Raw genomic sequence first — 27,401 nt, forward strand, 5'->3', positions numbered from 1 at the left:
GTCTTGTTTGCTCTTCTTGTTAGAACATAGAGACGTTTTTATTTGTTTTGACACAAGTGGGGCTTCCACCAAAATAAATGGGGGGGGGGGTTGGTTTTTTTTTTATGGGGTGGTGCTGCTGATGTTCACAAATGTAGGGTGGAAGTCTGAGGCAGAGAATTAAATAAATCCTTAACTTATGGGGGAAAGCTGGTGGCTCAGAGTGGCTGGATGGAGGTGCCGGGGAGAGATGAAACCCAAAGCAATAGAAATACTAAATCTTGAAAAAAAAAACCCCAAAACCCTCTCAAGTTATAATGATAACAGGGATCCTATGGAGGTGGGATCAGAGAACAAACTAGATTGGGAAGGAAATGGTAAAAGCGACTAAAATTGGTACGGGGGGAAAAAAATCATATTGTGTGTGATGAAATGATGAAAGTTGGTCCCCTGAGAGGGAGAAATAGAACACCAATGATCAAAAGTGACCCCAGAATTTTCGGGAGGAGTGAGTTTGGACTCGAATAAACGCAATGACCTATAGTAACCCCAAATTCTAAGTTTTGACCTTCAAGTGACCTCCAAGTGACCTCGGTGACCTCAAAATGACCTCAATGACCTCCAAGTGACCTCCAAGTGACCTCCAAGTGACCTAAAGTAACCCCAGAATTTTCGGGAAATTGAGTTTGACCTCGAGTAACCCCAAATTCTAAGTTTTGACCTTCAAGTGACCTCAGTGACCTCAAAATGACCTCAATGACCTCAAAGTGACCTCCAAGTGACCTCGGTGACCTCAAAATGACCTCCAAGTGACCGCCAAGTGACCTAAAGTAACCCCAGAATTTTCGGGAAATTGAGTTTGACCTCGAGTAACCCCAAATTCTAAGTTTTGACCTTGAAGTGACCTCAGTGACCCCAAAATGACCTCAATGACCTCAAAGTGACCTCCAAGTGACCTCGGTGACCTCAAAATGAACTCAATGACCTCCAAGTGACCTCAAATTGACCTCGGTGACCTCAAAATGACCTCAATGACCTCCAAGTGACCTCCAAGTGACCTCCAAGTGACCTAAAGTAACCCCAGAATTTTCGGGAAATTGAGTTTGACCTCGAGTAACCCCAAATTCTAAGTTTTGACCTTCAAGTGACCTCAAAATGACCTCAATGACCTCAAAGTGACCTCCAAGTGACCTCGGTGACCTCAAAATTAACTCAATGACCTCCAAGTGACCTCAAATTGACCTCGGTGACCTCAAAATGACCTCAATGACCTCCAAGTGACCTCCAAGTGACCTAAAGTAACCTCAGAATTTTTGGGAAAAGTGAGTTTGAACTCGAGTAACCCCAAATTCTAAGTTTTGACCTTGAAGTGACCTCGGTGACCTCAAAATGACCTCAATGACCTCAAAGTGACCTCCAAGTGACCTCGGTGACCTCAAAATGACCTCAATGACCTCCAAGTGACCTCCAAGTGACCTCCAAGTGACCTAAAGTAACCCCAGAATTTTCGGGAAATTGAGTTTGACCTCGAGTAACCCCAAATTCTAAGTTTTGACCTTGAAGTGACCTCAGTGACCCCAAAATGACCTCAATGACCTCAAAGTGACCTCCAAGTGACCTCGGTGACCTCAAAATGAACTCAATGACCTCCAAGTGACCTCAAATTGACCTCGGTGACCTCAAAATGAACTCAATGACCTCCAAGTGACCTCCAAGTGACCTAAAGTAACCCCAGAATTTTTGGGAAAAGTGAGTTTGAACTCGAGTTACCCCAAATTCTAAGTTTTGACCTTGAAGTGACCTCAGTGACCCCAAAATGACCTCAATGACCTCAAAGTGACCTGCATGTGACCTCGGTGACCTCAAAATGACCTCCAAGTGACCTCCAAGTGACCTAAAGTAACCCCAGAATTTTCGGGAAATTGAGTTTGACCTCGAGTAACCCCAAATTCTAAGTTTTGACCTTCAAGTGACCTCAGTGACCTCAAAATGACCTCAATGACCTCCAAGTGACCTCCAAGTGACCTCGAGTAACCCCAAACACGATACGAAATAATACCAAAGTGGTCTACAGAGAGCGGGTTTGACCTTCAAGAAACCCAAACTGATTAAGATTGTTAATACTTGAGATTAATCAGGAAGGATTTGGGGTTTCTGCAGCTCATTTGTGTTATCTGGAGGCAACAAAATTCTTAATTAAAATTATTCCTGACGAGTCCCTGGCCCTCCCCTGCTTGTCAGCTCCTCTTGTGCTCCGTTTGAGTCCAAGACGATGAAATTCCTGCGCATTTGGAGCGGCTCAAAGTCTCCGGCTGTGTCTCCACTGGCTGAATCTCCCTCTGTCCCCCCCACACCTTCTCCCTCTGAAGCTGCAGATTTTGGATGGATTTAAAAGACACCAACGCTGTTTGAAACTTTAAACCAATTTTTATTGGACTTGACGGCATTAACAGCACACATCACCCGGGGTTTGGGTTTAATCATCGCTAATACACAGCTAAGAAACCAGTCTTTAATAAATTTGGGCTAAGTCAGCCAGAAGTCTGCAAAAGAAAGCATGCAGTTGGGATAGTGAGTTTTTGTTTTTTATTTGTTCTTTTTAAACACAGCTGTAGTATTTGAAAGCCTTGAGGTCGTGTTTACATCCCCCCAGTTGAGCCCCCATGGTTGGATTTACCTTGGGCCAGCTGCAGGTGCTAATTTTGCTTCTGCTTACGAGCAGGTCAATTTTGAAACATTGAATCACAACCTGACGAAGATCAGAGTTTGGTATCGCAGGACCAGTTTTACAGACTAGTCTGGGTTCCAAGTAGCAAAAGCCAGCTCTGCTTCGGGGTGAAGCTGGCAGAGTTAGAGACGGGATTTTGGGAAGGAATTCCTCCCTGGGAGGGTGGGCTGGCCCTGGCACAGGGTGCCCAGAGAAGCTGTGGCTGCCCCTGGATCCCTGGAAGTGTCCAAGGCCAGGCTGGAAGGGGCTTGGAGCAGCCTGGGACAGTGGAAGGTGTCCCTGCCCATGGCAGGGGGTGGAATGAGATGAGATTTTAGGTCTCTTCCAACACAAACTGTTGTGTGATTCCATGGTAATTAAGTCCCATGAAGTTGTGGTCAGTGCAGTGGTCAGTGCAGTGGTCAGTGCAATCCCCAGAGCTGGGCTCTCACCATCGCTGCTTGGACAATCCATCAAATCCTTTAAAGACCCAAAGGAAAATCATTAACATCTCCACAACCCCCTGGCAGTGCTCCCCACCAGCCCACCGTGAGTTTTTTACCCACCTGCTCTCCCAGCGAGGGCCAGCCAGCGCCATCAGCACCTCCAGTGCCCCAGGGAGCCTCTCCATCCTCGGGGTGTCCCACCACAGCAGGTCATTAATTAATGATGAAATAAAGGTGAGAGACGTGGCAGAGAGAGACTGGAGAAGGAGATGGGAGAGCTGGAGAGCAAAGAGAGAAGTGCAGAGGGCAAAGAGGCAGAGAGAGCAGAGAGAAAATCCGGGGAGAGAGAGGGCAAAGAGGCACGAAGAGCAAACAGACCAAAGGCAGAGAGGCTGGAGACAGCTGAGAGCGAGCTCAGAGAGGGAGCAGACAGCAGGGACAGGAGAGGGACAGAAAAAAAGCACAGAGAGGGCAGAGAGTGAGCACAGAAAGAGCAGAGACAGGAGAGGCACAGGCTGGGAACAGAGACGGGGGGATGAAGCAGCAGAGAGGCAGTCACGGGGAGAAAAGAGGGGTGAAGGAAAGAATTCAGAGCCAATACGCAGAGCACAAAGGCACAGAGAGGGAGCTGAGAGGCCGAGAACAAGCAGAGCAGAGCCCGTGACATCCTGTTACCCACCTCTTGAGGCAAGGGAACCAGCTGCCCTCCTGCCCCAGAACCCAAATCTCCTCTGCTCCTTCTGCCCTAATCCCAGCCCGCCTCATGGAGAACCTGCCAGACCCGCACTCCAGCCCCATGCCGTGCCCTCAGCTCTGGTGTGCCCCTGCCTGGCACCCCAACGCTCCCTGTGCATCCCTCCCAGGGACTCCTTGCAGCCCTGGTGTCCTTCCAGGCCCTGCTGCTGCTCCCGTCCTCGCCCCCAGCACACAGGAGCCGGTGCTTACGAAGGGTTACAACACTTTTTATTCCCACGCAGCCGTTTCAGAGTACGAACACAAGACAAGACACCAACACAGACAGCCCCCCACACCCACCAGCACCCCAAGGCTGCTCCCCACTCTTTCAGCAGGCACCCCAATGCTGCCCTGTGCTCACAGACCCCAGCCCTGCTCTGACCCTCAACCCTCGCACACCACGCAAACACAGCAGGGAATTTCATCCCTCCTTCCTCCCACTCTTGTTCCTGCCCACCAGAAAGCACCTCTTCCCAATTACTGGCACCAGCTGGTCACCACCACAGCACAATGCCAAGATTTCCAGCCCCCCATGGATGGGTTTGGCTCTCTGAACCAAACCTCAGCACCGCCTCTGCTCCGGAGAGTCAGAGGGTGACACGGTCCCAAGGTGTCACAGCATCCAGTGATGGCAGTGCGCTGCTGTGGCTGTGACCTGTGCCCCAACACCTACCTCTGCTGGAGTCTGTGAGCTCACAAGACCCTGGTGGCAGCTCCCGAGGACAGTGGGGACCTGCAGCTGTCCATGCGAGGGGACAGCACCTGCTCCATCCCGTCCCACACTACCGACAGCGGTGTGAGCCACCTACGGTGCACCCCACAAGGGAGAGCCTGGGGAAAAGCTGCAAAACCCCTCCTTGAGTCCACATCAATGATGGAAAGCTGTAAAAAAACCCCCAAACCCCAGTCCCACATCGCTGCTGGCGAACATCCCGCTCGGTGTCACCATTGCTGCCGCTGTGCCGGCCGCACGTCACCTTCACGTCCCACCTCTCTCCAGGTCACTCCCCTTTGCCTCCTCGCAGCTTGGCCGGGTCGGCAGCAGCGTGGCCACGGCGCGGGGGGCTGTCTCCTACCCTACGAAGACTCAGGCTGACGCGAGAACAGTTTTTGGCTGGGCGGCGGGGCCGCGCCTACGAGGTCAGGTGCCGCGGAGCTGAGCGCAGCCACAGCCACAGCTGGGCCACCACCACGAGCGTCACTCGGGCTCGGTGCTTCCCTGAAGAGCTGGAGGCTGCCAACACAATGATATCCACATGAGCTGGGGCTCTGGAACACACGCAGTGGGTGTCTCCCTCCCAGATGCCCCTCAAATCATGCCCACACAAATGCCCGACCTCACTGCTGGGCCCCCAGGGTATTTACTCTACCCTGCCCTGTACCATGCAGGCACCATCACCTCCCTTGCAGCTGCCTGGCAGCTCTTCAGAACCTGCCAGCAGTGCCCTCGCAGCGCTCAGGTGACAGGGACAGTGCACATCTGGCTCGCTGCCCTCCACACCCCTCTGTGTGCACCACGCCACACGTCCCAGCGCCCTTCCCCACACTGCTCGCCCCACAGCCCCTGGGTTTGGGGGTGGCTGTGCCCTGCTGTGCCCACCCCGAGCCTGGTACTTGCCCCTGCAGCTCTTGCCGTCCCCTTGCAGTGTCCCTGTCACACAGCTGCACAAAGGCCCGTCCGCCCGGCTGGTGCAGATCTGCTCGCAGCCTCCGTTGTCCTCGCACCAGTCCGACCCTGGACACAAACAGCAAATGGGGACACCTGAGCCAAGCTCCCACGCCCCTGGTCCTTGGCTGCCCGAGGCTGGGATGGCAGACAACCCCCTCCCCAGCCTTCCCTGGGGTCCCACACTTACGCTTCCTCCTGATAGGCCCCACTGAGAGGATCTGCTCCTTGGACTCCTCGGCGAAGGCACTGGCCATCCTCGTGTGCTGAGGGCAGTTCTGTTCGGGGATGAACACCACCTCTGTCACCCTCAGCCTCTGCCCAGGCCCTCTCTGTGCTTCTCCAGCTGTCCCAGCTCCCAAAGCAACCTTGTAACCAGCCTCAGAGAGCACAGGTCCCGAGGTGACCTGCCTGTGACAGAGCATCTCCTCCCTGTGCCTAGAGGGACACACAACCCTCCCGTCTCACCCCTAGGCCTGCATCTCGTGTCACTTCTCTGGAGCCACATCAGCAGGGCTCACTGCACTCTGGAAGAACCCTTCAAATCAAGCATCCCCTCCCACTCACAATTTTGCAGGAGTATTTCTCGGAGTCGCAGAGGGAGACGGCGCAGTGCAGGTGAACCTCGTCGTAGTCCCCGATGAACTTGAAGACAGTGACATGGAAGCGACAGGTCAGGGACACCCCGTTCTCCTCTATGCCGATGGTGTTGTCCTTCATGTTTTGGCACCTGTGCAAAGCCCTGATGCTCAGTGCCACCCTCCTGTGACTGGCACAGTCCCTGTCCCTCATCCCAGGTCCCACAGTGGGGTGCTTAGACCCTGCCATGGCTTGTCTGGACAAGGGTGTCATGCCCCTCCTCTGTCACCTTTGGCATTTCCAACATCCCCAAATCCCTGTGCCATGATCCATATCCCCCTGTCTCCTGAAGTTAAGTGCTGCCCACAGCATCAGTGACGCAAGGAAAGTGCTTCTCTCTGCACCTGGTACTCTGTCGCACGCAGGGCTTCGGCTACGTCCACACCAAGCAAATTAGCTCCTGCTCTGACAACACTGCTCCTCACCCTGTCCAGATTTTGATCAACCCTCTCATTGGCCAAAAGGTCCTGGTCCCAGCTGATGCCTCCACCCTTCCAGCACCAACAGACAGCATGGAAACCACGGGGGCTCGCGGTCGCTCACCCTCCCTCGATGATGAAGTAGCGCAGTTTGTCGTTGCTGTCCCGCGAGGGGGTGGCGTAGCACTTGTTCAGCATCAGGATCAAGTGGTTGGAGTCGGCGCCCACCACAAAGACCCCCACGTAGAGCACGTCCCGGGTGGTGAGCACCACCTCGCCCTGCCGGTACGGGTGCTTGTAGGATGAGTTCTTGTACAGGGCCATCTTGGTGGTGAAGCTCCCTTCCTGCGTCGGCACCGTCAGGTTAATCACGCTAACGACGGCAAAAAAAAAAATACTGGCTCAGTTGGTGGAAAGGTTTTGAGCCCCCAAATTGCTGCCTTGTTTCAGAGCCAGCACTGCCTCACTCGTCTGTGTAAGGGGCCCTGCTCCTACCTGAGCATCGGCCGCACAACTGAATCCAGGGAGATCTTGATGTCCAGCTCATAGGCACAGGAGAACTCCACGTTGATGGTCCTGTCCCGGGTGATGATGTTGCCCGTGTTGTTGGCACTCTCGATCCACACCGTGTTCTTGTACACTATGTGAGTGCTGTTGGACTGCAGAGGGAACACAGGGCACTGCCTGATTCCGGCTGTCCCCATTTCCCTGCTCCCAATGAGCACCTCTAAATGAGCTGTGTGACAAGGGACCTGCTGCCCCTCCGCCTCTGGCCAGAAAGGGTATGGAATGGTGGGGCTTGGAATTGCATCCTTACTCTACAAAACCTTCCTGTGCTCCCCTCCTTGACTCCCAGCCCATCAAAGCCCCTCCCAAGCATCACTTGCACTGACCTGCCCCAGCCCTGGAGTTGAGCTGGACTGCCGTGGACTGTCCCACACCCCCAGCCCTGTGTGCCCCATGTCCCAGCTCACCTGCACCAAGTTGCCACAGTTGCCTTTGGTGTTGTTGATCTGGAAGGAGATGAAATCCTCCCCTTCGATGCCAGGACAGTGGCGGTCGTTGACCCGCACGCCCTCACGCTCAAAGCCCAGCTGGAACAGCTTGCACTTCGAAATGGACACCTCCATTTGGGCAGCCTTGCAGGTCACCTCCGCATCAATGATGTCGTGAGTGGCTGGAGGAGAAGATGACAACTTCACATCACCACAAATGGCACCTTGGCACTCCTCTCCGCCACCAGAAATGGGCTGGGATCATATCCTGTGGTGTGCTCTGCCCATCCTACATCCCTGCTGCTCAAAGTGCTCCCAAACCAGAGATGCCCATAATGTGCACCTCAGAAAAGCTGTTTTCTGCTCTCTGCTCCCCTCCTGAACTGTGCATGGTCACGAAAACCCATCTTGGCAGAGGTCACAGCTCTCAGTATCTCCCTTCCCAAAGCCCCTGTGGCATAATGGCACAATGTGGAGCTGGACACTGACCCCACAGCCAGGAGCAGAGCACTCACTGTTCCCATAGGGCCAGGAGCAGAGGACCCACTGACCCCACAGCCAGGAGCAGAGCACTCACTGTTCCCATAGGGCCAGGAGCAGAGGACCCACTGACCCCACAGCCAGGAGCAGAGCACTCACTGTTCCCATAGGGCCAGGAGCAGAGGACCCACTGACCCCACAGCCAGGAGCAGAGCACTCACTGTTCCCATGGGGCCAGGAGCAGAGGACCCACTGACCCCACAGCCAGGAGCAGAGCACTCACTGTTCCCGTAGGGCGGGGGCTCGATGCAGCCGCACAGCTCCCCGCCGTTGTCCAGCTCGCAGGTGCGGTTGGGGCAGTCGGCGCCCACGCAGGGATCTTCCACCACTCCTGCTAAACAGCACAAGACACAGCACAAACACAACCGTTACCCTCAGACCGTGGGGCAGCCGCCTCTAGCCCATCTCCCCAGTGAGTCGTGGCTCCCTTGGACTTGAACAGCCCCAGTTGTCTTACAGCAATTCTCCTTCTCGATCCAGTCAGTGCCCAGGATGCCAAAGGTCCGGCAAGCTTCTCCATAGGCAGCCAGCGAGCCGCACAGCTGGACCTTCTTGTGGTTGTAGCAGCCATCCAGAAAGCAGGACTCGTAAAAGGGCAGCGGGTCCAGGAGGCCGTAGCAGGGCTGGAAGAAGCCTTTCATGTCGGTCAGCTTCAGGCAGTAGCTGTCGCTCTGCAGCTCCTGGATCTGGACGTTGTCGCAGGAGGCGGCGTATTGCGAGTACTGCAGCTCGTTGCAGCTGTGGGCACCGGACACGTCGTGGGGGCTCCTTTCACGGCCAGCCCTGCTCCCATTCCCGCTCCCAGCTGGTGGGAAAGGGCCGTCTGACCACTCACCTCTTCTGCATGCCGTTGGTTTTCCAGCTCTGTGCCAGCACCACGCTGCTGACGGCCGGCTTGCCCCGCAGCGTGGCGTAGTCGTCGGTGCGGTCGCCGTTGAAGTTGCCGCAGAGGCCGCACACCTTGTTCTGCAGCCGCTCCCCGATGGTGATTTTGATGACGTTGAAGCCGTTGTAGCGGATCTGGATGTCGGGGCTGGAGTCGATGACCAGGAAGCCCTCCTGGCTGAAGATCTTGGTGGACAGCCCCGTGACGAAGGGGATGCTCACATGACTTCCGTTCACCTGGCATGAGAGAAGGACGTGAAGCTGACATCCCTCCCATATCCACCTATAGATGTGGACATGAGCCACTCGTAAAAGATTCCACAGCTTCTTCCCACTATATCAGCTGTGAAAACATCAAGTGTAGCCTGGGGCCCTTGTGGAGACAACTGTGCAGCCTGAACTGCCCTCCACCATCCCCTCCCAGCCCCGCTCTGGAGGTGCTGGACACCTCTGACGAGACCTCACCTTGACGGTGTTCCTGTCAGTGATGAGGATCTGCTCCTCGTTGATGTAGAAGTACACGGGGGAGATGATGGTGAGGTTGGGCGAGGACCACTTGTCGAAGTTGATGATCAGCTGGAAGGAGAAGTCGGGCAGCTTCTGGCAGATGGTGGAGAGGACGAAGGCGCAGTTGGCGGGGAAGCGGAGGAAGGCGCCGTCGAAGGTGCGGAAGACGCCGCCGCCGGCCGCCAGGCAGAAGGAGCTGCGGGTGCTGAAGCAGCCGCGGACGCCGTTGCGCAGCGCGCACTCCTCGTCCGACTTGCAGTGCCGGGGGTCGCACTGGATCAGGTTGCGCCGGAAGCAGCGGCACCGCCGGGTGCAGTCCCCGCTCCAGAAGAGCTGCTTGGGCTGAAAGAGGGACCAGTCAGCGGCTGCCCCATCAGCCTGGGACAAGGTTTACACCCCTCTGTCACACGACAAGCAAGAGCAGGAAACAAGGGCAGAGGAAAAGGTGCAAAGAACACGCTGGCAGCTCGCACCTACCTTGCAACATCTCTGCTTCCCACATTCATGTTTGCACTGCCACCACAACCTCCCTCACCTCTTGTGCGCACGCAAAGCCACAGTGCTTAATACTCTTCCTAGCATTCTTGGCCTCATCCTTGGCCTCTTCCTAGCATTCTGCCAGCCCCCAACCCATCTGCAAGTAAGCCCATATAGCACCCCGATACCAGCTCCTCATGGAACCAGTACTGAACCAGTACCCCAATACCGGCTTCTCAAAGGCACCTCACACAGAACAGTTTCCCTGGCACAAAATACAACCCCCTACGATACGCCCAACGCTGTCAGCACAGCACTCTGCTGCTTCAAACTCCTCAGCAGCAGCCAGCAGCTACGAAAAAAGCAAATTTCATGTGAAACACTGAATCTATGATGTGTGAATACCTAGCACAATGTGATCGTGCAATATTGGACTTTGGCACTCGTCAAAGAGTCTTCCCAGCCACCACCCTTCTCTCCGTCCCACCTCCACCAGGTCCCTCCTGTGCCTGACACCCCAGGTCACCTTCACCCAAAAACCACATGATGGGTTTTTTTTGGATAGAAAAACACCATGCATACAATATGCAGCACACCATGGAATGACATCCCCCTCCTCTCTAGCCCTGCTACCAGCCCATCCTGACTGTCATGACTGTCATCCCCACTCAAACTCTGCCCAGAAACACCATCCAGAGGGAGGGAGCAGGCCCCAAGAGCTGCCCACCTCGTAGTATTTGCCATCAGAGTAGCAGCCGCAGTTGTGGGGCAGGATGCAGCTCTTGCCGTTGAGGACGTAGCCGGGGTCACACTGGCAGCCCTCCACGCAGTAGTGGCTGCAGTCGCTCTTCAGCCGGATGGCGGCACATCGGGGCTGGCACAGGGACACGCAGCTCTCGTAGTGGCTGTTGGGGGGACAGCTGACAGCTGAGCAGGGGACAAAACAGACGCAGATTAGCGCCATGGACACAACCAACCTGGCTCCCCACCAGGGACGGATTCAGACCTGTCACGCCTGGTGCCAGCCCGTGGCCTCACCACCCTGTGACAGCAGGGCCCCTGAGCCATGAGCTTGCTTGTTAGAAGGGAAAAACGACACAAATTTAATTTTCAGTCTCGTTAGCAAAGACAATTACTTCCCATCTGATTTGCCAGACAGATTGGCTGCCGGGGATGTGTGCGGTGCCCATCCTCAGGAGCCTGATTGAACAGCACATCATCATCTTATTGACAAGGGGCTGCAGCTTCATTAGAGCAAACATGCACTGCTGGCATTGAGGCTGACTGATATAAACCCCGCTTAACAGTGGGGGATGGCTGATGTCTTCTGAGCTTGAGGCTTTCCATTCTCCATCCCTGTCCCTTCTGACCTTGAGACTTGCCCTTTTCCATCCCTGCTCCTGCTGTACCACATGCAGTTTGTGACAACTCCAAGAGAATACTGTCCCAGATTTCACACGCCTCACCTAGCAAGTGTGGGAAGGATTGGCTGCCAGGCCATTGGCCTCCCCTTCCCCGGCACCCCAGGAAAAGAAGGACCTGGAGGCAGGGTGGCACTTACAGCACGAGGTGAAGTTCCTCCAGCCAGTGATGGCAATGCCCTGAGTCTGGCAGGTGCTGGCGTAGTTCTGCAGCCAGCTGCAGGCTGTCTGCATGGCCCCCCCATCCACGCAGGTGTCGAAGAGGCAGTTCTTGTAGAAGAAGCCGGGGTTGATCTTGCTGTGGCACTTGGCAAAGACACCGCTTTGGCTGGGGATGAGGCTGCAGAGCTGCTGGGGCTTCCAGAACCCCTCCACCCTGCCACAGGCCGGGCAGCGGTCGCCGCAGCCCACGCGGCAGAAGGCGTCCCGCCTGGCCCAGCTCTGCACAAAGTCACCGATGCTGGTGGCCGGTGTCCCCGCCGCGGCCACCAGGTCGTCCTCGGGGTTGCCGTTGTAGCGGCCGCAGAGGCCGTAGGTGAGGTTCTGGAAGGCCCGTGGGATGGTGACAGACAGGAAGGTCTTCCAGTCGTACACCACCTTCAGCCCGAAGTCGGTCTCCACCACGATGTGGAATCCGAAGGCGAAGATGTTCACTTTGCCTTGGCCCAGCTTCAGGGGCAGGTAGAGACGCTCGTCATTGATCTGCAGGGAGGAAATGAGGCACACTGCGAGGGGGAATGATGGTGGGAGCTTCCGCAGAAGGACACAAACGAAAGCAGGGAAAGGTCCCTGCTGACCTCGGCTCCACACCCAAAACAAGGCAGCCAAAACAGAAACCCTCCCCAAAAGCTGTGCCTGGCAGCACCCTAGCGTGAGCCCAAGCATGACCTGACCCCCAGAAAACCTTGCAAGCCATAAGGCCTCATGTCTGGGGTTTTGCTCCACAGTTTGGGAGTCACACCTGCAGAGATAATCACAGCCCTCATGGCCCTGCACTCACCAGCACAGTGTACTTGTAGGCACGGTGGATGACGATGTTGTAATTAAAGACCTCCACTTGGACCTGCTTCACCCACAGGGCCAGAGAGGTGTCCCGATCCTCGTTCTTGGCCGTGACCGTGAACGCCGGGAACGTGTCCGAGCGCTCCACCCTGGGCCGGGAGATGGTGGTGCACAGCACCAGCTCACAGCTGCTCTGGAAGTCGAAGGAGTAGCCATCAAAAGTCAGGTAGTGCCCGTAGCCCGAGATGATGCAGGAGGCGTCAGTGCGGACGTGGCAGTAGTAGAGGCCGTTCTCCTCCAGGCAGTACTCGTCGTCCTTGCAGGACACATTCTCGCAGTACACGCTGTTGTCCGAGCCGTTGCAGTAGCACAGGAAGTGGCAGGAGATGTCCATCCAGAAGGTCTGGTTGGTGGCCAGCTGCCGGCCCTCGAAGTTGCAGCCGCACTCGCGGCGGGGGATGCAGCGGGTGCCGCGCAGGGCGAAGCCCTCGTCGCACTGGCAGCCCTCCGAGCAGGTGTCCCTGCACACGGGGCCCGAGGCCAGGCTCTCGCAGGTCTCCACGCAGCTCATGCACTCCTCGAAGTGGCTGTTCTCCGGGCAGGAGAGAGCTGCAGGGTTGGCAAACGCAGAGCCTGAGCCCCCAGCTCTGACAGCACGGGGTGAGGAACAGGCAAAAAGCGGGTGGTGACGGATTCAGAGGGAAAAGGGAAACAGTCCCAGCACCTTGTGGCGACGGCCTCATCCCATTCCCTTTGCAACCCCTTTTCCTCTCAGCCCTCACCCCCCTCACATCTCAGCCCTGTCCTGCCATGTGCCACACATCACCTCCTCCTGTTATTTCCCTGTTAAACACCTCCCTGAAACCTCTGAGACACAGCCTTCTCACCATCTACTTCCACACTTGTGATTTTTCACATCTGCTTCTGAATTATGAATGTTCTCCCATCCACGGCAAGTTTACAGCAACAGCTAAAACCCAGTGTTATTCAAATTATCCTCTGGTGGTGGCGTACGGCACCACCAGACACCATCTGCGGCTCCAGAACGCTCCTACAGCGCACCGTAAAACTTCTGCTGCCTCCTGAAATGCCACCCTGAAACCGCTTCCCTGGGAAACCTGTCTCTGCTGGCACCAGAGACTACTGCCTGGGATTCCAGCGTCCCGCACAAAACGCTGCTCCACCTCTGCACGCCCACAAATCCCCAACAAAAAGGCTCTGCCTGGGTTTGGTGGGTTCCAAACTCCCTTCTCCCCGCCCTGGGTGATGAAGAGCTTTGGTGGACTCACGGCAGAAGCTGTGGCTCCTCCACTGGCCGACGTCCACGTCGGCGTTCTTGCAGGCGCTGGCGTAGCGTGCCACCGAGTCGCACAGCTCCGACACGTTGCCCCCGCTCTGGCACAGGCGGAAGAGGCACGTCCTGTAGTAGGCCGAGACGTTGACCACGCTGTGACACTCCAGGAAGGAGCTGTTGGTGGGGTCGTTGATGATGCCGCAGCTGGAGCGGCTCCGGTAGGACTTGAGCAGCTCCGAGTCGTTGTTGCAAGCCATGAGCAGGTCCCCGCACTCGCCGTTGCAGATCTCGTCGAAGGTGGTCCAGCTCTCCAGGAAGAGCTCCAGGTTGTCCGTGAACTTGCCCTTGGGCAGGCAGAACTCGTCGGTGGCGTTGTCGTTGAAGAGGCCGCAGAGGCCCCCGGTGCAGTTGAAGTAGGAGGTGGACAGGCGGATCTCCACGAGGCCAGAGCTGTAGTAGCTGATGGCCAGGAGCCCCTCAGACTCCAGCACGGTGCTGTTGTCAGTCTGGTAGATTTCCAGGCGCCCAGAGTGGTGGAAATAGGGCAGCTCCACGTCATAACCGTTCACCTACAAGGAACAAGGTGGAGGCTTCAGGGAGGGTGATGTAGCTCTGCCCAACCACACTGTGCACATTAGAAACACTTCCTGACCCAGACCCACCCTCCAAGGCCCAGAGCCTCCTCTGAGTGAGGGCATGAGTATCTTTGATTTTTTCCCCTCAAGAAGCAATTTTTCTTCCAGGGAAATAGCAAGTTGCTGGAGAAAAGGAGGAGGCAGGAAAGCCTGCTCAGCAAACAGAAGGAGCAGCGCTGTGGCAACAACTTCAGAGACACCCAAAGGTCCTCCAGATGATGGTTCAAGCCACAGACCCATAAGCCCTTCTCCACTGGATCACTCCACCTCCCACCCTGCCCCTGAGCAGCACCTTTACCTTAATGTCTGACAGCCTGGAGCCTCCAATCTTCACCTCTTGGCCGGCCGCCTGGACACGCACAACACGCGGCCCGTTGGGAGCGGAGCCTGCCTTCTTCTGGCTGATGTCCACCTCGATGAAGTCTGGCCTCTCCGGGCAGGTCTTGAGCAGCGTGTAGGACTGTTCCAGCGGGTATGGGAAGGTGATGCCATCAAAGGTCTGCAGCACCTGGTCCTGCCCCACCAAACACACCGTCTCCCGCTTTGGGTAGCACCCGCGGTAGCCGTTCTCGACGGTGCAGATCTCTCCCTCGGGGCAGGTGGTGTTGAAGCACCTGGCCTCCCCGCCAGCCTCGCAGTGGCACCGCACAGAGCAGTCTGGTGACGCCCAGAAGGACTCCCCGACGGGGTAGTAGCGGCCGTTCACGTCGCAGCCGCAGCCCTGGACGGGGACGCAGCGGTCGGCGCTGAGGACGTGGCCCTCGGGGCACTCGCAGCTCTCGGCGCAGGGGGACGTGCAGGCCAGCGGGGCCGTGAGGTCTGAGCAGGTGGCGGGGCAGCTGCTGGCACACACCGAGTACCGGCTGAGCTCCGGGCACTGCACGGCCGCCGCTGTGGGCGCAGAGGGGTGACAAACACAAGGGCCATGTCACAGCGCAGTTCAGCTACCACCTTCTCACTGACCGCAGCAGAGACAACACCGAGTGACCCACGAACCCCTCAGTGGTAGGACTGGCCCCTCTATTTCCCACCCAGGCCTCCCTGACCAGTCCTGGGCTTCTCCAAAAGAGCCCCACAGCAGCCCACAGCTATTTAAGGCTACAAGGATGGTGGACTGACCAACCAGTCCCTGCTCCAGTCCAGCCTCCAACTCCCCTCATGGCAGCTGATGACCTCTAGAGCATTGTGGAGCTCCCACCTCATTCCTGACTTGTGCCACGCTCTTGCCGGAGCAAAGGTGTGATGCCCCGGAGAGGAGGGACCAATCAGTTCTCTCCCAACTCCCTTGGATTTCCTCTCCCTCCTGTCACGCACTCCTGAGCACACAGGCAAACCCCTGGTCTTGCTCCCGTCCTCCCAAACACTCACCGCATCCCGTCTGGCTCCGCCACTCTCCCACCGAGATGCCCAGGGCCTGACACACGGTGGCATACGCCTGGATGGCCTGGCACAGCCCGGTGCCATTGTCCTTGGCGCTGCAGAGGTCGTAGACGCAGCTGTGGATGAAGGCAGTGGGATCCACGACAGAGCCGCACTCCCAGAGGGGCCCCCCGCTCTTGTTGATGAAGCCGCAGTACTCGGGGGTGAAATACAGAGCCTCGGTGGCGGGGTCGCAGAGGCTGCAGTTCTCCAGGCAGCCCGTGGAGCACCTGCGCTCGGGGTGCGGCACCTGCCAGCTCTCGCCCAGGTCCGGCACGGACGTGGCCATCCTCCCGTCCGAGCGCAGGACGTCGTCCTCGGGGTCCTTGTTGTAATTGCCGCACAGCCCGCACGTGGCGTTGATGTACGAGCCCGGCACGGACACGGAGGCATAGTGCTGTCCATCGTAGGTCACCAGCAGGCCAAAGTCAGTCTCCAGGGCAGTGGACAGGCCGCTTTGGTAGACCTTGATTGCACCCAGTTCCAAGGAGATGGGCAGGGACACCACCAGGTCGTCCACCTGCGGGGACAACACCCAGCAGCTGAGCCAGTGCGTGGAATAGCAGAGCCCTTGTGCTGGGACACGGACAGGACAGCCCTGCGATGGGGTCTCGGGGTAGGGGCATGCACAGAGGGACAGCCACTGGTAAGCTACGGGCACTTCGTGTCACCCGTGCCCATTGCCCAGGATCCACGAGGCCCACAAGCACCGTCCCACTCTCTCCAGGCTGCTGTTAGTGCTGCTGCCACCCCAGAGGAGCTGACCTGGCAAGTTCTCCCCTTCCAGCAGAGCTCTTACCTTTGCCTTCCCAAAGCCGCCCTTGGGGAGAACAATCTTGTGCGAGTAGACCTCCACAAAAATATCCCTCAGCCAGGAGACGGAGGAGCCGCCTCGGTTCTCATTCTTGGCCTCCACGTTGAAGTAGGGCAGCTGGGAGCCTGGCCAGCACTGCCTGGCGAGGAGGTAGGAGCAGGAACCCTGGAAGTGAAAGAGGAAGCCGTCGAAGGTGTGGTAATGTGGATCTCCGAACACCACGCAGGTGCTGCTCTCCACCGGCACGCACTGGAAGAATTTGGCCTTCGTCTCACACGCCTCGAAGGGGCCACAAGCCATGTCCTGGCAGAGGATCTCATTGTTGAAGTCCAGGCAGCGGCATTTGGTGGTGCAGTTGGCGTTGTCCCAAAAGATCTCCCCTTGACGGAGAAACTGTCCTAGAAAGACAGAAAGGGAAAAACCCACGCTACATCACCTCTTGAAACAAAAACATGCTCTGAGTGCACGCTCAGGGGGCTCTGCTGGTCCTGTGATGGAGACCACCACCACCACCACCGTGTCCTGCTGCTGGGCTTCTCAGCTGCTTTGTTTGTGCAAACTCCCAGTGGGAGCCACTCAGCAAATCCCAAGCTTCATTTCTAACGTGTGGTGCATCCTCTTTGAGTCCTACCCACACCACGAGTCCCTGAAATGCTGCGAGTGCTGTCACAAATCCGGGGTCAGTGCTGCAACACACAGGCTGGAAAGCTTGAAGGTTACTCCATGCACTTTGGACACCCATCACTCTGGTTCTTCAGTACTGCAGGGCACAAGAGGCACTTGTGCTGCTTTCCCAAAGGAAAAGCCCCATTTGGAGGCGGTTTCCAGCACTTTTGCTGCTCTTGCACCATCCTCCAGCTCTGCTGTCACTCCCATGTTTCCTTTGCTCACAAAATTCTGCTGGTCAAAAAGTCACTCTGTCATCAGCAGCCCCGGGAGCAATTTACTCCCATTCAGGAAGAGCTCGTAGCAGCTACAACACCAAAGAGGTGTTGATAAGCAGCTTCCACCCCACACAGGAGCCCCAGCAGAGCGCTGAGTGATCGCAGAGCCCCAGACGGAGCAGACGTGTTACACCACCAGCGAGGGAGCGGGTTTGGCTGGTGAGAGACAGGAGAGGCAGGGAGAAGGCTGGAGAACAAGGGTGGCAAGTCCCCGTGAGAGTTTCTTTCCCCTCCATCTGGCCATTTTTCACACTCCTCCGGCGCATGGCTTCTGCTGTGCGATGCCTGAGTTTACCTCTCCTAAACTTTTTGTTCTCTTCCCTGCCTCCTACCAAAAAAAAAAAAAAAAAAGCTATTTTCCGCTTCCCTGTGACAAATGTCTCCTCTTGGCAAGGCCCACGCTCCAACCATCCTGGTGTGGGGAATCTGGGAAAGGGGTGTCAATCGGATCCAACACCTCATGCTGCATCTCCTCTCGTGGAGGGCAATCAGCCATTCACTGTGAAATTCAAATCTGCTCGCACTCCTCTTGTCACCTGCAGAGCTGAGATGGGTTTCCAGCTTCTCTGCCAAGTCCAGCCTTTCTTCCTGGGGTCAGCAGCTGGAAAATGCTGGAGCAGCTGGACCCAAAACTCTGCTGGAGCTGCAAGAGCCTTGGAATCTCGTGGACCTTCACTAGTCCTAAACCAGGACATAAAGAAGCCACGTGTCTCCAGTGTCTGTCAGCAAATGACAATCCCCTCTTGGTGGAAAAGCTCCTGGAGCACAGTGGATGCTCCTGACAGTTTTATTTGTCAAATGGAAATGCAATCATCTTCCAGCAGCAGAGTCCCTGTGTGTGTGTGCATCGATTAATCCCTTTATGGCCCTGTGCTGTCAGTGACAGGCACAGACTCTGTAACTGCTGCAGACACGTGGCATTTGTCCTGCCTGCAAAACCTGCTGCTCCTCCTGCACAAACAAGGGAAATGGCACCACAAGATCGGCTTCTCTAATTTATGGGCAGGAGGAAATTGCTGTCCCAAGGTCTTTCCTGTTGCCACCAATTATCGCAGGAACTCGGAGATGTGCAAGGACTGAACGCTCTCCTGTGTTTCTGTCCCTGCAGCTGCAGCTCATGGGGATGCCCCAGATCATGCAGCACCCCAACAGCATCACCTTTCACTACACTGCACCCTAAAATTTGGGGACAAGCAATGCCATTTCTCCCTTACCTCTCAGGCTGCAGCCGTTGGCCGGGTCTATTTCTCTGCCATCTATTTTGAAAGCCCAGCGCCCAGGGACGTTTACGTTGGTTGTTTCCTCAATATTGACAATGTCTGGGGTTCTGGAGCCTGGGATGCTGAAAAAGTTGGTGAGATTTCCACCATTGAAGCCGGCCTAAACCAGAGAGAGAGCAAATTCCATCATCCTTTTTGGCAATGGGAGAGCGATGCTGCCTTTCCTCACTTCCCTGTTCCACCCTGAGTACATCTTCTTTAGTTCTAACACCTCTTCCTGGAGATTTCTGTTTTCAGGTAGCCTATATTTCTGTTTTCAGGTAGTCTGGATGTGAATGAAAAGCTGAACAGGCACTACAAGCAGAAGGGATGTGCACTCACAGATTTATGTTTGTATAGATACATATCTAAGTACATACAAATCTTAGGGTGTGTGAATTGAGTGGTCAAAATTGAGCGGGGGTGCAATGCAGGGAGAGAGAAAGCGAGGAATCAATGTGGGGATGCAGGATTCCTGCATTCCTTATGCAGGAATGTCCCCTTCCTCAGGCAGAGGGACTGGCTGCGGCACTGCTGCCGCCGCCGAATTTTGGAGTGCTCATCCCGCCGTGCCCAGCAGTTCAGTGTAAGGCAATTTCTGGGGTTGCTGAGGGATTCAGTGGCCTGAGCAGGCACGGGTACCTTGGGAAAGCCATGGGCAGTCATCCAAGAGCTCAGCAGGGATGGGGATAGGGGAGCAGGAGCCTCACCTGAGCCATCACCCCGCCGAGACCGGTGAGGGGATCCCCTCCGCTGGCTGTGCCCGTGGTCCAGCTGATCTCGTGGTAGTTAAACAAGGCGAAGGATGACACCCCGTCTGTGATCAGGACAGCCTGGAACGTGTTCACCTGTGGAAAACCACGGGCACAATCACAGGTGAGACTGCTTTTCTCCTGCCCTTCTGCCACATTGATGGCTGGCCCGGGTGAGCCTCACAGTGAAGAGCAGAAGTGGAATGGGACCCAAAATTCGTTTGTTCTTGCTGCCGCAGCCCCAGCAGCTCCCGCTCCTGCTCCTTCCTCCGGCCGGGAGCGTGTGAAGACCATCTCTGATCCACGGGAACACCGATAGATGGCAGCATGAGAATGAGCTCAGGGGGAAGGAGCAGCAGGCAGGATTTGGCTGGCTGTGACCTGTTATCTCCCATTACCCTGTCTGAGCATCATTCCTGCATTATCTTTCCCGGTTCCCTTCCACATTCATACCCTACAAGGCTGCTGAGGGTGGATTACATCCAAGCCAGCCGTGTATATCCTGCACTTTGCTGGCTGCCAAATCCCTTCCCTACCTGCTAAATCCTCTGTTTGTGTTCCTCCTCTCACTTGAAATGACTCTGCACTTCCAGCCCCACAAACTCCAGGCACATTCCAGCCAGGATCCAGGTGGGAAGAGCCCATCTTCCCTTTTAGGGCTGTGCAGAAAGACAGAAGCAGCTCCTTCCCTTGAGGTATCCCTTCCATCCCTGCAGATCCAGCAGAGCTCATCACTGGGAACTCACTCACTTCTCTCAGCATTTTCCTGTCCTGTCCCATCCCTGTCCTGGGATCATGCCACGACAACTCCTCCTGCCTCTGAGCAAGCAGGATTTTAGCAGGGCACAATTTGTGGGCTGCCTCTCTTAATAACTCCAGAGCCTGGCACCCTGGGCACCGCACCCTGGGGAGGAAACCACAGCCACAGAAACAATCCCCAGGTGATTGGGAAAGCACAGGGATGGAACCATCTCCCCCCGGGAAGCATCAGGGCTTATCCTGCCAGGAGCACTGCAAGCAGCTGGTGGCTGCTGGAGGAAGGGGAGGGCTGGGGGTCACTTTGCACCACGTTCCATCCCCTTGGAGCAAACCCACTGGATCTGGGGATGCCTCAGAGGGGAACCCGGGGCTGCTCCAGCTGTCTGCACGCCACAGGGGATGTCACTTCCAAGGAAATGAGGCCCTGCCAGGAGAACTCTCCAGCACAGAGGCGAAGCAGCTCCGGGAGCTGTCAGGAGAGGGAGAGAGGTGTGGGCAGAGCTGCCTCCCAGCAGCTGCAAATGGCGCAGTTCACACCAGGGCGAGCAGGGCAGGGAGATAAAGCAGAGCCACTGCCACTCCTCAGCCTTTCCCTGGGATTTTTTCTCCCGCTCGTGGTTTCCTCTTGCTCACCTTTGCCAAGCCCTTTGCCAAGCCCTTTGCCGTGCTGGGAGACAATAAACACGTCACACACAAAGGCAGTGGCACTTGGGGAGTGCCACAACAGCTTTTCCACACGGGAACAAACCCTGCTCTGCTCTGGGATGGTGGCAGGATGTGAATCTCACACCCAGCTCTCCTCATGAAGAACACCTCCATCAACGCCCCAAATTCCCCTCTTTGGAGCTCCTGGCCATGGAGCACTCGCTCTGTCCAACCAGGCCCTCAGAAATGAACCTATTTGCTCAGGTGACATCTCCAGGCAGCGACTGCAGCGTCCCCGAGGCCACACTCCCAAATTTTCTGCAGCTTTTCTGCACTGCGATGAAATTCCTGCTTAAGTTGCATGGTGCTATTCCTCGTGCCAACCCCGAGCCCTGGCTGCTCTACAGCAAAATAAATTGCATTGTGTTGCAAATGTAATTCTTCAGGCAATACATGAATCTCTATATTGCTTGCTGCCTGCAAATACATATATATGTATAAATATATATACGTGGGGGTTTTCTGCAAGTACTGCCAGGACTGGCAAAAAAAAAAAAAAAAAAAAAGGCATCAAATCTCAAGCTTCTCTAACAAATGGAAAAGAGCTGAACTGTTTCTCAGAGCCAACTCCTCGAGACAGGAGAAACTGGGTTCAGGCTAATCCTGAACAATCCAGGCAATAGCTGGGATCCCTCACTTGATATTCGAGAATGGGTTGGGTGAGGCTTGGGGCAACCTGGCCTAGAGGAAGGTGGAATAGGGTGATCTTTTCCAGCCCAAACCACTCTGATTCTGTCCTCACCCCAAGCTCCAGCACAGGCCCTACCAGCATCCAGCACGGACCGGCATCAACTGCAGTCACAGCTCACAAATTCAGCAGATATTTAAAAGCTGTCCATGCCCTGACAAACATCCCGCTGCCATCCCCCTGATGGGATACAGCTCACACATTTATGGCCACGTGACATGGCCGAGTCATTAGCGTGACTCTGATTGGCGTGATCAATCTCCTATGCGGGCAGGGAGCTGCCATCGGAAACATCTGAATCTGCATGCAAGGAACGCGTCACGATCAAGCCAAAACATCCTAATTGGTGTCAGAGCCTTGCTTAGATCCTACAAATGCTGAGGGGGCGATGCTTTCCCTGGAGATCTTAAAGCAGGGAGCAAGGCTCCTGCAGGCTCCCAGGGGACAGAATTCAAGGATTGTGCTGCTCCTCTGCCCAGAGGGGAAGCGGGGTGCAGGAACACCGAGCGTCTCGCTCAGTTTTACCCACAGACGATGGGACGAGACACGAAACACACCCACGAGAAGCCACTTACCGGCGTGGTGCTGCTTCCCCCGTAGAACGTCACCTCCTCCCAGGTGACGATGAAGACCCAGAGAGCAGAGAAGGAGGCCATGTCCCTGAAGTGCCTGCGGATGTCCCTGGAGGCCCTGCGGAGCAGCTCTGGCTCCGTGCTCTCCCTGTAGTAGATCTCCCCGCGGATGCCGTTGTGCACGTCGGCCCAGAAGGGCGCCACGAAGGCGCGGCCGTCGGTCAGTGGGAAGGCCTCCGGCGTGAACTGGCTGACCAGGGCGTTGAAGGAGATCACCCCGTTGTTGTTGACCTGCGTGGAGACCCTCACTTTGAGCAAAGGTGGTTTAGCAGAATAAATCGGCACAGAGCCGCCCGTTTGTCGGGAAGTGTGGGGAGAGAGGATTCGGGTGCCTCACTCAGCAAAGAGCCCTGAATTAGGGCTACAGTTACTTAAACAGCTTCAAATGTTTGGGGATCTCTCTGCAGTTCCTGTGATCTAAGCTCCTTCCCCAGGCAGAACAGCAGGAATGTTCTGAGCTCCCAAAAACGGCCACGGCTTCGGACAAACGCCTGAAACCCAGCTCCAGAACAAACCCGCTCTTTTCTGGGGTTTCTGCAGTGTGGAGATGCCGGCGCTGTGATTCCTCCCAGTCGTGTGCTCAGACTGGTGCATGGAGGAGAGTTAATGGGCTGGAAGGAAAGCTACACTTATTTTTCCATCTCTGTACCATGTGAGGCTTTCCCTGATACCTTTAGGAGAAGCACGGAATTAAGCAAAACCCAGGATGATAAAATGGACTCGGATAAGAACGCCACAGACAGAGGGTGAGCAGCCCAACCATCTGGGCTTCAGCTTCATCCTACCACGGTGGCCAAGAGTTGGTGCAGGAAGCGCCAAAAGCAGTACAAAACCCTGAAAAGTCTTCAAAATAGGGTTCTACAGGAGAGGCACCCATCAGAGCAGAACAGCACCTGCTGAGACACTGCCTTGGGCTCCCCGGGTTACTCAGCTTTGGGAGAGCAGCTCTGCAGCGCTGAGGGACGTGGATGATGGTGACACAGGTGGCCGCACGGAAAAAGCTTTGGCTTTGTCACCTGTGACACATCCAGGGTCTCCCCAAGAGCAGGGAGATGCCACCTCAGCCTCCCCAGAGTCTGCTGAAGTTGCTTCTTAAAATATTTTGTGCAACAAATGGCACTGCTGCCCTGGATGCTGGAATCCCCCACCACACAAGGGTTTGGAATGGGATTCTGCTTTCCCAGCACTGCTGCGCACAAACACGAGCTGGAGAACGGAGGAGTCTCTCTTCTGATCCCACAGAGACCACAAAACTTGGGATGTGGCACAGTCACGCTGACTTAGGCCCTGTCTAAGGTTTAGGTGAGCTCAGGTGACCCCTCTCAGCCCAGCCCTTAGCCAGGCTTTTGCTGTGCCATCACCTGGGAGCAGCAGCAGCAGCCCGTCCTTGTCTGGGGCCCCCCCAAAACTGTTGCCCCTTTTCCCCCCTGCAGGTCCTGCACGTTCTCATTTCTTGTCATGGAGCAGGAATAATGTCCCTCGTGTCAAGCCCTTCGCTTTGCTGTGCCATTTAATCACCCGCAAAGAAAATTTATTGCCTTTTAGATTCCTTTCCTATGAGCATTATCCCATTAAATATACCTTTGACTTTCTTAATCATAAAACCTATCAGTTCGTGAAATCTAAGAACTTGTCAGATAGCTGCTAATAAATCTTCCAATTCCTGATGACAGGCACAGCGCATTTAAAATGCAGCCAATAACAGCAAGGAAAAGGATGAAGGCAGGATCTGCTTTCCCTACTTACATAAATGCTTCTGTACGGGGCTCCAAAAAAGATGAATGGCACAGAGATCTTGATTTCGGGTGAGCTCCCATCATCGACTTTGGGGGTTTTGGTGTCGTTCTGCCAGAACGGATACAGGCTTGCCACGGTGTGAGCTGGAAGGGGAGGGAGAAGAGTCCTCAGGGCAGCGTCAGGACAGTCCTGATTTCAGAGAGGCCACAGAAAACAGCACCAAACCCCAACATCAGCAGCCAAAGGGGGACTGAAGGCAGGGCAGAGCTGCTGGCTGTGGGACTGGCTTTAGAACAAGCTCAGGAGAAAAAGCATCACCCAGCTTAGTCAGGGCACAGCAAAGTGACCACAAGATGCAGCACAGCTGCAGTTTTTCCTCCCCCGGGGCTGTGACCCAGTCAAACCCCCTCAGTCTTAGTTACGCACGGGGACAACAGCTCCATGCCCTGCTCCAGGACTGGCCGTTCCACACGGTGAGGTGCTCAGGGGAGCAAGCAGCACCAGCTCCAACCCCCAGAGCCACGTTCCTGGCAGTGCCCACCTTCCTCCTGCCAGGGCTCCTGGCCCGGGCGACACCTGAGGGGTCACGACTGTTCCCACATCTCCCAGCAAAATCAAGTTTCCTGCTAAAAGGCACTGCCAGAGAACGGAACTGTCTCTCCCAAAAGTACTTCGGAAGATGGTTTTGACACATTTCAGCCTGCTGCCTTTTTACCAGCCTAAAATCCATCAGCTTGAGGCACAAGCAGAGACTTCAGACCCCGGGGCACTCATCCCTTCCTGTCCCAGCCACCGCCACACTTCTGCTGTCATTTCACGTCCTGTTCCTCCAGCCAGCTCCTCACAGAGCAAAAGGAGATTTTTCTGGGTTTGCCTCCCCCTTCTCCCCTCTTTGATGTGGGAAAGGCTCACGACATTCAATCTGGGATGACAGAGCCCCCGGGCTGGGAACAATCCCGGCTCTGTTCGCCTGGATTCAGGACATGCTCTTATTTCCTGCCCTGAGCTCCTGGGGGGTCTCCAGCCGAGGCCAGGTTGCTTTGTGTTCCCATGGGCAGGGAAGAGGCTCTCCTTGATGCCCAGCTCTGAGGATGCTCCGTGCTGGGCATTAAGGAGCCACTGACTGACCCTTCACAGGCTCCAGATTTCCCTGGGAAAAGGGAGATAAGGGGAAATCTGGCCTAACCCACGGGCATCCTGATTTCCTAAGACATTTGTGTGCCCTGAGTGCCCTGATGGACATAAAGGGAGGTGGCACTGATGGTGTCCAAGCCACAGCCCTGTCTCCACAGACATATCCAAAGGGCCACAGCGAAATTCCTCTTGCCAGGCAGTAATAGAAATCATTTCACAGCTGTTACACACCTGATGAGTTATCACAGCCGAGGCACAGCTACAAGATGTGGATTTTATTCCTTTTTCCAACAGGAGGCTCGGCAGACATTCTGCAATTCTCCTTTGGCTCTACAAGTGCCACACTACCACACCTGCTCAGCACCCCTAACACAGATTTCCCAAACCCCTGCTTCCTCTGGAATGCTCCACGTGCACACACAGCAATATAAATTATAAACACAAGCATCCCTTGGGATTCTCAGTCGCTCCCTCCCCATGGGAAACACTCAATTCGCCCTGGTTGTTGTTCTTGCTCCAGCCAGGGAGCTGGGGGTGTTTCCCAAACCCTTTGGGGTGGTTTTCCAAACCCTCTGGGTTCTCTGGGCACAGCCCATCTGGGGAATCTTTTCCTGCTGGGAAATACTCACCTCTCTGCCGTGCTGTTATCACCAAAAGGGCCACCCAGGCTCCCAGAAATGCTCTCTTGTTCATCCTACAGGAAGGAGACAAACGCAGCCATGCATCACGTTGGTAGGAAAACACATCCTTGAGGCGATTCCTGAAGCTGCCTGGCTGCTGCTGACTGCTGGATGTTCCGGAGCTGGAGGTCCCTCACCTGCCAGGCAGCCCTGAAATGCCTGTGCCATGGATTGGTGTGAGGAGAATTCCCTGGTGGTAACAGCAAATCACTGCCAAAGGAAGCCCAGAAACACCTGGAAGAGCTCATTTTGTGTTTGGAAGCTGTGAACAGCCACGGCTCTCCATGGGCTCCTCATTCTTAGGAGCAATTCCCGATCCGCTTAGTGCGGGGATGGCCACTCCTGGCTGATCCCAGGGGGAGCAGCTCAGCTCCAGACAGCAGAGCTGTGATGTGCTCTCATGCTCCAGGGGCTTCAGCTTCAGCTAATCCTCTGCCCTGGCTGCCACCACAACCATCACTCCGGGGCTTGGATGAGCGTGGAAGGAGCACAAACATTTACACAGCTGGGCAGCTCCTTGTGCTGAGAGACACAGAGAGCGCAGACACAAAATGAAAGAGAAATCCTGTGCCAGCTCTAATTCCTTCTGTGCCTAATGCAATTTGTTACTCGCTATTAATCCAATAGAAAATATTGCTCAAACACCTGCTTTGATTTCTTCGCCCGTCGATTGCGCTCGTTCCGCACGGGCACGGCTCAGGGAGAGCTCCCAGGAAGGTCTGGAGTTCTCCCAGAGTGCTGGGAAGGGAGGTGGGAGCTTCCCACAGTGACTGTGTGCATTATGCACAGCCTGGGCATCATCAGCAGCCTCCCCACCTTCCCAGCCTTAAAAATCTCCCTAAAAACCCTTTGTGCTCTCCCCACGGATCTGTTTGTATGGAAAATGCGGGTCAACAGATCCAACTCCTCCTAATGACACAGAGCACAGGATTACGGGTTAAATGTGGGATAATCCCCATCATTTATCCCACAGCACTCCCACTTGGCTCCCGTTACTTGGAAAGTTTGGAAGGCAGTGGAAGGAAAGCTCTTCGCTCACATCAACGCGACCGCATTCTCCACGGGGAAGAGTTCATTCCACCGAGGAAAAGTTTTAGCACATTCCCCATCTTGGAAAGGTGGAAGGAGAGTGACAGAGATTTGTACAGATTGTAAATCTGAGTCTCATTAGCAGAGACCAGCAGAGAGTGACCAGTGGCAGTGGGAGGACAGGAGCAAAGCAGGACAGACAGCAAGGAACACGCTACTGAACACATCCCATCCAAAACTACAATTTTTTAGCCATGAAAAAAAAAAAAAAAAATTACCAACCTGTTTCATAGGCTAGAGGAGCAATCAGGTCTGAAATTTTAGACCAGTCTTGGTAGAGCAGGGCGAAATCCTATGTCAATGGAGAATGCATGCCCGTCCTCCCGTGCCAATTATTGCTGATGACTGAAACGATGGCTCAGCCCTCTGCTCTCCAACTTGAAAACTCCGTTTTCCTCAATGCTCTTCCAGGGCTGGAGCAGTGTTGAGTTGCAATCACAAC

General features: G+C 55.5%; 1 protein-coding gene across 1 annotated transcript; it reads right to left on the minus strand.

Moving 5' to 3' along the window:
• Positions 1-4,931: 4,931 nt before the first annotated feature.
• Positions 4,932-27,358, minus strand: TECTA (tectorin alpha). Its single transcript, XM_040085030.1, has 24 exons — positions 27,182-27,358; positions 25,820-25,884; positions 24,066-24,199; positions 22,263-22,550; positions 19,494-19,631; positions 18,739-18,904; positions 16,566-16,978; positions 15,716-16,286; positions 14,646-15,238; positions 13,708-14,281; positions 12,417-13,027; positions 11,557-12,118; positions 10,723-10,922; positions 9,477-9,860; positions 8,962-9,248; positions 8,584-8,864; positions 8,350-8,460; positions 7,566-7,768; positions 7,087-7,250; positions 6,716-6,964; positions 6,101-6,263; positions 5,724-5,811; positions 5,486-5,602; positions 4,932-5,101 (listed from the first exon to the last, which is right to left on the minus strand). The coding sequence occupies exons 2-24, from the start codon at positions 25,881-25,883 to the stop codon at positions 5,001-5,003; spliced, it is 6,462 nt and encodes a 2,153-aa protein (XP_039940964.1). The 5' UTR covers position 25,884; positions 27,182-27,358; the 3' UTR covers positions 4,932-5,000.
• Between the last annotated feature and the right edge of the window lie 43 nt (positions 27,359-27,401).

The sequence above is a fragment of the Hirundo rustica genome, chromosome 23 (genome assembly GCF_015227805.2).
Source record: "Hirundo rustica isolate bHirRus1 chromosome 23, bHirRus1.pri.v3, whole genome shotgun sequence".
NCBI lineage: Eukaryota > Metazoa > Chordata > Aves > Passeriformes > Hirundinidae > Hirundo > Hirundo rustica.